The sequence below is a fragment of the Penaeus vannamei genome, chromosome 38, assembly GCF_042767895.1.
Source record: "Penaeus vannamei isolate JL-2024 chromosome 38, ASM4276789v1, whole genome shotgun sequence".
Classification (NCBI taxonomy): Eukaryota; Metazoa; Arthropoda; class Malacostraca; order Decapoda; family Penaeidae; genus Penaeus; species Penaeus vannamei.
Genome location: NC_091586.1, coordinates 24544514 through 24556424, shown reverse-complemented (window position 1 = coordinate 24556424; position 11911 = coordinate 24544514). Strand labels below are relative to the sequence as shown.

General features: G+C 39.2%; 2 protein-coding genes across 2 annotated transcripts in view; one reads left to right on the top strand and one right to left on the bottom strand.

The window, feature by feature from the left end:
* Cog3 (conserved oligomeric Golgi complex subunit 3) overlaps positions 1–11911 on the top strand; it is a 36436-nt gene that overhangs the window by 14695 nt on the left and 9830 nt on the right. The gene's annotated exons all lie outside the window — the stretch shown is intronic.
* Positions 5038–11691, bottom strand: Ns1 (Nucleostemin 1). The gene is made up of 10 exons (XM_070116077.1): positions 11551–11691; positions 10080–10193; positions 9559–9721; positions 9092–9224; positions 8131–8396; positions 7724–7939; positions 7224–7404; positions 6580–6722; positions 5878–6178; positions 5038–5467 (listed from the first exon to the last, which is right to left on the bottom strand). The coding sequence occupies exons 1-10, from the start codon at positions 11561–11563 to the stop codon at positions 5198–5200; spliced, it is 1800 nt and encodes a 599-aa protein (XP_069972178.1). The 5' UTR covers positions 11564–11691; the 3' UTR covers positions 5038–5197.

Here is an 11911-nt window from a genome sequence, read left to right as displayed (position 1 = left end):
CTCCCTCTCTCTCTCTCGCTCCCTTTCTCTCCTCTTCTCTCTCTCTCTCTCTCTCTCTCTCTCTCTCTCTCTCTCTCTCTCTCTCTCTCTCTCTCTCTCTCTCTCTCTCTCTCTCTCTCTCTCTCTCTCTCTCTCTCTCTCTTCTCTCTCTCTCTCTCTCTCTCTCTCTCTCTCTCTCTCTCTCTCTCTCTCTCTCTCTCTCTCTCTCTCTCTCTCTCTCTCTCTCTCTCTCTCGCTCCCTTCTCTCTCTCTCTCTCGCTCCATTCTCTTTCTCTCTCTCGCACCCTGCTCTCTCTCTCTCTCTCGCTCCCTTCTCTTTCTCTCTCTCGCTCCCTTCTCTCTCTCTCTCTCTCGCTCCCTTCTCTCTCTCTCTCTCGCTCCCTTCTCTTTCTCTCTCTCGCTCCCTTCTCTTTCTCTCTCTCGCTCCCTTCTCTCTCTCTCTCTCTCGCTCCCTTCTCTCTCTCTCTCTCGCTCCCTTCTCTTTCTCTCTCTCGCTCCCTTCTCTCTCTCTCTCTCTCGCTCCCATGGTTTTTCTGTCATGTCACCCAAACACGATGGGTCAATGATAATCCAGGTCATCCTATTTCGAACTTCTTTGAAAGGGTTTTATGAAACAGCTTAGTATTTTTTTTCTGAAACTAAACCTTTCTATAATCTTTTAAAAATCATCAAATGTTTCTAAAATACCGCTAAATCAATGTGATCATAGATATTTTCTTTCTTTTTTCTTCCCTTCTTTAATTTAATTCATTCGTTTGTTTATTTATTTTTTGGCTTTAGATTTCCCCTTTCTTTATTGTCGTTTTTTATTCAAATACTGCATATCTACATTCAAAATATTGAGGAGTCATTCGGCCGGTTTGTTAAAATTGTGCCAGGCCCGACCCAAAGAATTTTCATAAATACAGAAGCAGAAATAAAGGCATATCTGTCCATATACCTGATGAATATACATTGAACCATCTATTTGCCCGGTTGATATGCATGTCTAGACTGATAAATATGCATTTATTTCTTTGTTTATGCCTGTCAAGTATACGAATATTCTTTGGGTCGGGCCTCGCGCAATTCTAACAAACCGGCGGATTGTCACGGTTTCCTGTTAGTGTCGAAGCAGCTGTCCAGTGCATCGGTCACGTCATTTTTTTGGGTCCCAAGCGCGAATAAATGAGATGCTGGGGGTGACATGGCGACAGGAAAAGGAAAATAGAAAGAGGAAATACAATAATGAATGGAAATAGAAAGAATGAATATAAGATAAGTAGAATAGATGAATAAATGTCAGTTAAAAATATATATTAAGAAAAATAAGGGAATGATTTTTTTGCCTTATCTTATCTTAATGAAGATTCGAGTTTCTCTTCTTGATACAAAACTTGGTAATCTTTCTTAGCACGAACGAGATTTCAAGAATTATCGAAGCAGATGATAATGGCAGCACTTCCTCCACCCTCTCTCTCTCTCTCTCTCTCTCTAGTTCTCTCTCTCTCTCTCTCTCTCTCTCTCTCTCTCTCTCTGTTTCTCTCTCTCTCTCTCACGCTCTCTCTCTCTCTCGCTCTCGCTCTCTCTCTCTTTCTCTTTCTCTGACTCTGTTTCTCTCGCTCTCTCTCTCTCTCTCTCTCTGTCTCTGTTTCTCTCGCTCTCGCCCTCTCTCTGTCTGTCTGTCTGTCTCTCTCTCTCTCTCTCTCTCTCTCTCTCTCTCTCTGTCTCCGTTCTCTCGTTCTCTCGTTCTCTCGTTCTCTCGTTCTCTCGTTCTCTGTCTCTCTCTCTCTCTCTCTCTCTCTCTCTCTCTCTCTCTCTCTCTATATATATATATATATATATATATATATATATATATATATATATATATATATATGTCTCATATTCCCTATCGTCATCTACTTTCATTTCTTTTATCCTTCGCTGATCAATGAAATAATATTCTGAGATAATCGACCATGTTCTCAGCCAATATAATTAATAATAAACAAGGTAATTAATTGTTTCCTTAACAACAACTGGAATGAAAATCAGGAGAAATTGAAAGCAGAAATTGCATCAGATTTGAGTCTCATTGTTGACATTGCAAATAATCAACAGTTGGTAATGAAACTGAGATGAAAAGATGTGATAGATATTTTAATATAATTTTAGTGATATGTTGCAAACAAAACCAGGAAGGGAAGAGGAATATCAAACACGTATAGGCCTATGGTTTTGTTTGTTAAGTCTTTGTTGTTTTATTTGCGGCATCAACATAATTTTCTCTCTTTTATTTCTGAATTTTTGATTTCAGTCTCAGTCTCCAAAGTCTGTGTTTTGTCACATTTCTGAGGATGTAATAGCAGTAATAATGATATCAAAATAACAATAACGATAATAATGATTATAAAAAAGATAATGATGATAATGATACTGGTATGTTGTTATGGTTGTCTCATGCACTGTTTAGGCATTTTTTTCCACACTGATATAGCATAATAATAGTAATAACAACAACAGCAATGATAATAATAACGATAACATGGTAATAAAGATTCTGAGGCGCCCTCATAAAATAAGCAGTTAATGAAAGTCTTACAATTGAAACTTGACCTAGATTTTTAAAATAAAATCTATAACCTTTTCACTGATTTTAACCTTTATATTGCTTTCTTCAGTTCTCGTTCACTCTTTAATCAGTGGTGTTGATTCGAGTCCCAGGAGGACCATTTTAATTAACTTTCAGCACTAAACTAAGGCCATTTTAGATGCTCGCTTGATGTGAGAAAACGATTTTTTTATTTGATATCCCATGTCTCTTCCGTTGGTCATTCTTGGTCTTATTTCTATCCCGTAAACCTCTGCCTTTGGCCTCTTCGACATTCTCTTTATCACAAAGCAGTCAAGCTATTTTTCTGCACTTTTTCCACCCTGTCTTTATTCTTCCCTCCTCTTCCACTCCCCTTCCCTTGGACTCACCATGCACTATGTCCGTCTTAGTACCGTCCGCCTGTCCTTTAATGAACTATTTGGTGAATTCTCGTTCTCTAATTCTCTTACCTTTTCCCTCACTGTAAAGTAGTTTCCTGGCTTCTCCTTCGAGGAAAGTAATACGCCACAACTTTCTTTTTACTATTTTCATTCTCCAGCGATTCAAAATCCATCTGGCACACCAAGAAAAGTGATAACGGTCACTGACAGTTATCCTTTTCTTTCATCCTCCTCTAATTCCAATCTCCTTTCCTCTTCTCATTTTTATTATGTCCCTTTTTCTTCTATTTTGTCTTTACTTCTATCAGACCGGTGGTAAGATTTGCGTGTAGTTATTATTATTATTTGATCAAAGTTCTCCTTTCCATATTCACCTATCTCTTAGTCATATTATTTTCTTTGTTAAAGCTTATGAAAACGCTTATATTTATTCTTTTTACTTGCTTTTCATTCCATACATTGAACTGGATTCACTATAATTGCATGTACCTGCAGTAAATACGTATCCTAGAATAAAGATAACTTCCGACTATTGTAAAACAAAGATCGGAGGTTATCTAATTCCGGGTGTCAAACCAATTTTCCTTTCAGCTACCATCTTGAAAGCCAACAAAGGTTCACACATGGCTTCCCTGGATTACGTTACTAACACTGGTATTATGTACTTGTACGAAAGTTTATTTTACTTGAGATTTTTAAATGGGGATACAAATGGTAAGATATATGACGTTATTTTCTTCCTTCATGGCGATCATAATTCCACAGACAATTATTCTTGTTCCCCTGCGAGCCAATATGATCAACCCTGGGGATTCAATTAGCCCGCGAACCACGGATATGACACCCTGGGTTATTTCATTCATTACAAAAACAAAAATAGAAAAAAAATGTTAGTGTAGTGACAATCTTCAAATACGCACTGACTTAATTAATCATGTAAACTGTCGACTGTAAGACTGAAATAGTAAATGTGGTGCGGGCCGCGTGTTTGACACCCCGGTCTAATAAATTTCATGGGAAAGGGGAGGAGGGCGTGGGGATACTGGCCTGAAATTCCGAAAAAAAATGGGGGTAAATTTCTTTCCTTACCTGCCATAAAAAGCGGCGAATTTTGAAGAAAGAAAAACGGGGGGAGGGGGGGGATGCGGTACTCACAGCCCCCTCGCCTCGGAATGCCCCTGCAGTATATTGCCATTATACCATTCGTGCCAACCTCTTTTGTCCTAGACGCCGGTGCTCATCATGCTGATTTCAAAAGTGACGTATTCACTGGTTTCATTTTGACCACAAGTTTTCTTCACCAGCCATTCCCTCATGATGAATCTCTTGCTTATTCGTTCTCTTACGTAATATTCATCCTGTCGTAAATTGTTTCTTGTATCCTGTTAAATTCTTCCTTCCTTCGGTAACATAAACCTTTCACAAGTCCTGTCCACACAGATGGGTACGAATAGAGATGGCGTCACAAGTGGACAAATTATTCGGTAAAAAGGTAGTTTACTCGTTTTCTTGACGCCTGTGACGTCACCTTTACAGTTACCCGCCGATGCTTGTGTAGACACCTTTGCTTGTTCTCTGCTTCGTCTGTTTGAATTCCTTTTTATCTTCAGTTATGCTTTTTCTTTCATTTTCTATTTTTCTTACCCTTGATTTTTAAGGATTTTCAACCTACTTCATCAGACTACACACAAAAAACATTGTACTTGCCACTATTACAACGCCTCCCTTTGAAAATCCGTGATGTTCTTGAGTAACGCTGCTTTAATCTCTTTCATTATCCTTTCTTTAGTGTATCTCTATAATTTCTTTGTCTAAATAACTTGAAGTAGTTAATCATCATCATAGATCTTTTCAATGAATGATGGGGCTATTGAACTATGAAACCGAAAAGGTTATATTATGTATATTAAAGTCTCTTGAAACGACAGCTTATTTATGCTCCAGTTTGGTCCAAGGAAATACCTAACCAAATAATCATAGTGTTAAAAAGGTTGAAATTTTCATCCGTAATAAGTTCATGTAATGCATTGAGTGAAAAGGATTACAGGATACAAAGGGGAAGCAAATAATACTTAGGAAACAAACCATTAGTTATTTTATTATTATACATTCAATGAAAAAAAAAAAAAAAACAATAATGAATAACACAGTATATTATGTAACTAATCATACATATCCATCCATGATCCTCATTCTCACAAACTTTCGCAGACTCGCAACCTTTCTCAGTCTCTCACTAGAATCACTTGAAGTATTCGTTGAAGTCGTAGTCATCTGTGTCTTCCTTCATGCCTGTGAAGTTTTGGAACATGTTGGTGAGGTCATCAGCTCTCTTGACGTTGCGGTTGGTCTCTTTGCGGTGTTTCTTTTGTGCCTTCTTCTGGTACTTTTTGAGGGACATGGTGTCAGGATCGAAGGCCTGCATGGGGTTCTCCCAGCGGGGCTTCTTCTCGGCCACAGCTTCACCATCATTTGATTTTGTGTCCATGTTGATATGTACACCCTTGGGGAGCTGTGAGAACAAGGGAGACTTGGTTTAGTTACACGGAGGAAGAAGAAGAAGAAGAAGAAAAAAAAAACTAAATGTTTTGGTACTTGCAAATTTATATGTACCAGATGTACATGAACACTAATGAAATGAATATCACGCATTTACTTTCTCTTCTTGTAATATTAATGCATCTGCTAGAGAAAAAAATGTATCTGACATGATTTAAGACATCTTCAAAAGATGTCTCCTGCTGCCCCTCGTAAAAAGTTGACCATATTCTAGGATATCAGATTTATGAATACTGTCTGCAGCTGTGGGAATTTGCAGTACATGTGTTACATATACAATTTATCAAAAGTAGGCATGCAAAATTGTACTTCAAAACCAATAGCTGCCTTCTGCAACTTGGTAAATAGTTCACTCATACTCACCACACCCTCGACCCCTGTTCCAGCCTCCTCAGTGTCCATTTCCATCTCTTCCTCTTCATCCTCAGACTCGTCCTCACTCCCAGACTCCATCTCCTCGTGCTCCCTAATCTCCATGAGGGGACCAGCTGATTGGACTGCCATGGTCTGTGAGGGCCTATAGATTGGCAGGGTGTCCATGAAGGTGCCCTCTGCAGCTGAGAGGCTGTCCATGTCGAACTCCTTGCCCAGCTGTGACACCAACGCTGCCCCAACCTGCGCATTGTCGATCTCTGGGGGCTGTGTGTAGTATTTGATTGCACCGCTGTGAGGAAGGAAGAGGGCATGAGGTTAGTCCTTGTCAAGGTACTGCTTAAACTTATTTTCTCTTTCCCTCTGAGAGACTGAGACTCAGAAACAGACAGGAGCTGTGAGGCAGAGAAAGATAAGGAAAGAGAGATAGGCAGAAACATAGGCCAACTAAGGCTGAGACTCTCACAGGGGCAGATAAACACACAAGAGAGGCAGTGATGAAGACAAACAACAGTTTAAGAGACAGGCAGATACACAGACTTCATATACAGACAGTGTTTGTCAGACAGACTGACTAACAGTGGCAGAAACCAAACAGGATGATAAAAGAGAGACATAAAAGCAAGAGAAAAGAGTGAAAGATACACAAAAAACAGAACGAAACAAAGACCAAAACAAAAAGTTCTCCCTTACATATTCCAATCGTGGAGAACTTTGCGAGCAGCCAATGCCCTGTCTGGGATGCCTCCTTTCTTCAACTTTCCATGACGTTTTGCGAGCAGTGTGAGGAACTGGACAACAGTTTGGAATTCTGGTAGACGGTAATGGAGCATGAGCTGTGGAAGAGGAAAGATTGTTAGATGATAATTTCATTAACGTTGAAGAAGCTCTTTCATAACTAAGGCACTAAGTACCTCACACCATGCTCAATATTCTTATCTCTGTCATTTTTGCTGGTCGATAAAAATATTTTTGTACGACCTTAAGCTCTGTTGGATCTTGGAGCTAAAAAGAAATAATAAACCTTTTTCTTTTCCTGTTTTTGAACATGGGGCTCTGGGCTTTCTCATGCTGGGGATCTCAAATGGGAAAACATTCACTTATGGGGGATGAAGGTGAGATAAGGCAGAAAAATTGGGTATTTAGACTTTCACTGCAGTTTGATTTAATAACGTGTATTTATATAAACGGATACTATAACACTGATCAAAGGCAAGAACAATTCTACTATAAACATCCACAAGAACACACACATCCAAAGAAATACACACAGATACACACACACAGGCACACATGCACCCACGCACTCACACAAAAAATTGCCCCTCTCCTCATACCTGGCTCTTCTGGGCTCGTGCAAAGATAGCCTCCACAGGGGTGATCGGGTCATCCAACTGCTCCAACTTCACGGCGTTCCTCAGCGCAGCATTCGCATCTGAGGTGTCACCCCCTGGCAAGATGATACCTGGGCAGTCGATCAGCTGGACTTTGGAGTCGAGTTGCACCTGCTGGAGAGTCCTGTAGACAGGAGGGGGGAGGTGAGCATTTAGCAACTGGGGATAGATTGGGGTTGTTTGGGGAAGGATAGAGTACAAAGGAAGTAATTCAATAATTGTAGAAGAAAGTAAATAATGTCCAAAAACACTGACTGAAAGCTTATTTAATAGAGCACTTGTTTCTTTTGTATGGTCAATAAATAAATACATAAAAAGCAACTTCACTTTCACTTTCACTTATCATATCACATTCAGATACAACAAATATTCATATATAACATAAAATAACTTGGAGGAGGAGGAGGAGGAAAGAAGCAGCAGAAGAACAGAGAAAAACTCACTTGGTGAAGCCTGGAGTTGCCCCAACACCACACGCCTTGCTACGCTTTAAGCTGTTGATAAGACTGCTCTTCCCCACATTTGGCAGACCCACGACCCCAACTGTGATGGCTGTCTTGATGTCCTTGTTGCGGCAATAATTCTTCAGCAGCTGCATGAGTACCTCTGCACCGAGGGCCTTGGACGATGTCATCAAATCATCTGTTACTTTCAGAACCCTGAGCAAGATAAAAAAAAAAAAAAATCATCTTGGTAATCATCTAGATAAAAATCCTTATATCATATGGCTAAATCATTTGGATACTGATGGTTTTGTTTTGCAAAACCAAACTCTTAAACCACATATATTACAAGTAAAGAGAAAGTGAAAGAGAGAGATAAAAGTACACAAATTGCAGATCGTGCTTACTTGGATGACGTACTAGCTGCATTCTGCCCTAAGTGCGAACCCTGCGTCTGTGTACTGGACTTGAACAGGACTGTGGGATATTCGCGACGCAAGTACAGGAGCCACTTCTCCAAGACGTCTCTGGGCACCAAGTCGGCCTTGTTCAACACCAGCACCAGCTTCTTATTGGCATGGCAAGTGACAGAGGCCTCCATTTGCGGCACTCTGGAGCCCAGGGGGTCACGGGCATCAAGAACCTCTAGGATGACATCTGCTGCCTCCACCACCTACAGGAGATAATATAGAGTTAAATAACTATTCCTCTCTAGGTGTGTAGTATTGTCTAGTGTAGTGACATAAGGTATCTCTTTGTCTTCTCACAACAATGACAAATTTCAAGATTCAGCAAAGAGAAAATCTTGAAACAAGCAAATATCACTTAGATGAAACTTGCCTAAATATTCACCCAATATTGTCACCCTTTTGTGTAAAATTTGCATAAAGTTAAATTTCACACAGCAGAATAATATTGATATTGATCGTAATGAAAAGCAGTAAGTAAATAAAACTTTAACAGATGAGCTACCCACAAGCCAATCATGAAACTTACCCCTGACTTTTACAAGGAACCAACCAACCATATCTTTTAAATAATCAATTAACAGGTAGTCCTCCAGAATGGTCTACCATAAGCCACTTGCTTCAACTCACATTAAGTAAATAAGTAAATAAAAATAAATGTAAAAAACAACCAAACCACCACCTTCCCCAACCTATCTAAAAGATCTCTACATGAAAAACACCCCACAAAGAAAATAACGAAAATAAACAATGAAGATGCAACAAGGGCACACTTGAACCAATGGCTAAGACTGCAAATCCATGCAATGCTCCCTCCATGGCCTGACAGACAGACTGACTGACTGACTGACTGACTGACTGACTTACTGACTGACTCGCTCACTCACTCACTCTCACCCACCTTCTTGAACTCCTTGTAATACGCCTTTGCCGAGCGATCTGTGAGGGTACCTTGTGCACTGGACTCTGCGGCCATCCTCTCCTCAAATTCTGCCCCACGCTTCTCAGCCGTCTGGATCATCTCGTTAATGGACCTAGAAGAGGGAGAGTTGAGGCGGTGAGAGAAGTTTGGTAATTAGAAAGAAGTGTGAATTAATACAGGAACTGAATTTGTGATAACCTGAGAGAATTGCTAATTACGGAAAAAACAATGCTTCTGAGATATACTATAATAATTTCAAATATTTTATAAGATATCAGAATCTATTTCTCAAGAAAATTACACTGCAAACAACACCCCCCCCCCAAAAAAAAAAGAGAGAGACAAAGATAAAAAAAGAAAGAAAAAAAGGGAGTAAGAAAGAAAGTAAAACCAAGATAGATAAAAGAAAAAAAAAATAATAATAAAACCAAAAAAAGGCCACCTACTCAGCACTCCTTGTATTAGCGAGCATCTTGGCCTTCAGTTCCTTCCTGCGCTCCTGGTTCTCCTTGATCTGCTGCAGCTTCGCCTCCTTGGCTTGCCTGGCCTCCTCGATGATCTTGTCATAGAAGGGGAGGGTCTTGGGCACACCTGGGTCTTTAGGCTTTTCTGAAATTAAAGATTGGATGAGTTCAGGACTGATCTAAAGGAAAATATCTGTATCTAATGATTAATCTATGCCTGTGTTTTTTCTGTCTGTTTCTTTCTGTTTATCCAATTGTCTGTCTCTATTTGTCTTTGCATCCCTGCTTGCTTATCTGTCTGTGACTCTGTAACTGACTGAGACAGACGGACAGACACAGACAAACAGACAGATAGACTAGACAGACAGACTAGATAGACATACTTGATAGACAGACAGATAAATAATACAATCCCATCCTCAGTTTTATTTCTGATATAGTAACTTGTTTTTGACATGAATTAAAGAAAGAAAAAGAGAAGGAACGAAAGAGACAAGTCTTACTTTTGAAGAGCTCCGGCTGTTTCCTCTGCAGCTTCTTCTGCTTCTTCTTATGAGCTCGCACCTTCTTCTCAATCATGTATTTCTTCTTGAGGGTCACCTTCTTCGACTTTCTCCCTGTTGATTGCACAAGTTTATTAATAATATGTTCTTACTCATCTTCTACATCTTTATTATAATCATAATAAACATAATTATTCCATATTGTTATTATCATCATTATCATTTTTTTAATTATCATCATTGCCATGATTATTGTCATTATCATCATCATCACTATCACTGTTTCAAACTAAAGTATTATTAAGAATCAAACAGAAATGGACAGAATGACCAAAAATTAGACATCTTTCATCTATGGCATTATCTTCACAAGTTGATAAAAATAAGGTTATGCAGGAGAGAGAAAAAACAAAGCTCTACCAAGTATATCTTAAGAACCAGAGCTTGAAATGCAGATGTTTGATTAACACGCATTTGCACCACTGGCCCTGCATTAGGTCCCTGTGCCTTTTATACCCTATGGCAAGCTGGAGCCTATAATGCTGAATTAAGAACTCCTTGTCTTATTCATCTAAACAATTTGTCAGGACCAGCAGGACAACGAGGCCGCATTCAGACCTCAAAGGCCTTCACTGCCAAGAATGCAATCGGCTCAAGAGTAAACATTCACTCATTCATCAAACCGGTGACTTTATTTTACATGCTGCATAAGTTTTGTAAGTCCTTTGATGCATACTGATGCAACTGACAAACATAAAAATATCGCTTATTAACATCTATAAACGGTATTAAATTACCTATCAATATCTTATGATTGCCTGCAACTGTCATTGTTTACATACAAATGCTATTGTGACGTCATCTCGTCCTAAACGCCCTGCTGAGAAGGAGGGTGAGATGGACTAGATGGACAACTTGTCTAAGACGAGAAAGTAGAGGTTCAAAACAGTCAAAACATCTCGTCCAACTTGTCTGGACAAACAAGACGAGGAGTTCCGAACGCAGCATAAGCCTCCTTGGCAATTCCTCAAATAATAAACCAGACCAAGACCTATATGTCTATTGGTTTTGCCTCAAGTGCAAAAGCCGCAATTATCACTTCATTATCATGATGGACATCTCATAGTCAATTTTGCATCCTTTTTTTTCCAGGTTGATTTAGACAGAACACAACCAAAATCATGGAGATAATTATTAAGTCAAGGGAGTCCCATGCAGATTATCAATGTAATAAACAAGGAATATTTTGAAAGCCCTTGTGGGTATCCTCAACTTTCCTCATGTCTTAGCAATTAAAGAAATATATAATAATAATAATCACACGTTACGTACACAAAAATATGTGGAATTTTTACCACCCAGACCCTAAGGAAAATCCGATCCATATTTCTAAGCTTAACTAACCCTTACTTACACGAACCACCACGAATATCGCTCACTCAAACAACCAAAGACATCACCAAATACTTACTTTTGGCCACCATTTTGAATTATTTTTATTATTTCTTATAATAAATATCCACTCCCTTCTCCTCTCGCACGTGTTTACGGTGCCACAACACGAGGCCTTCTTGGAGCTCGAAGGGTTTGTTTACGTTAGTTTCCTCTGGCCAATCAGAATGCGCAAGAGGTTGGAGACTCGTTTCTGATTGGTTGGATGGGCTTGAGCAAGAAATTTATGGATTTGGAGGGTATTTATATGATTTAGACAACTTTTATGCCCTTTTTGGAATTATTTATGTTCATTTTATTTTTTGATGTTGGAAAAAAGCATTACCTTTTCATATATATGAATATTTTCATTGCAGGTCTATTTTTCAGAAAAGTAAATA

Coding starts and splice junctions, on each gene's coding strand:
- Ns1 (XM_070116077.1), bottom strand. Junction 7,940..8,130: donor GCAGCTAGTACGTCATCCAA/GTAAGCACGATC, acceptor TATCTTGCTCAG/GGTTCTGAAAGTAACAGATG. Junction 6,723..7,223: donor CACGAGCCCAGAAGAGCCAG/GTATGAGGAGAG, acceptor CCTCTTCCACAG/CTCATGCTCCATTACCGTCT.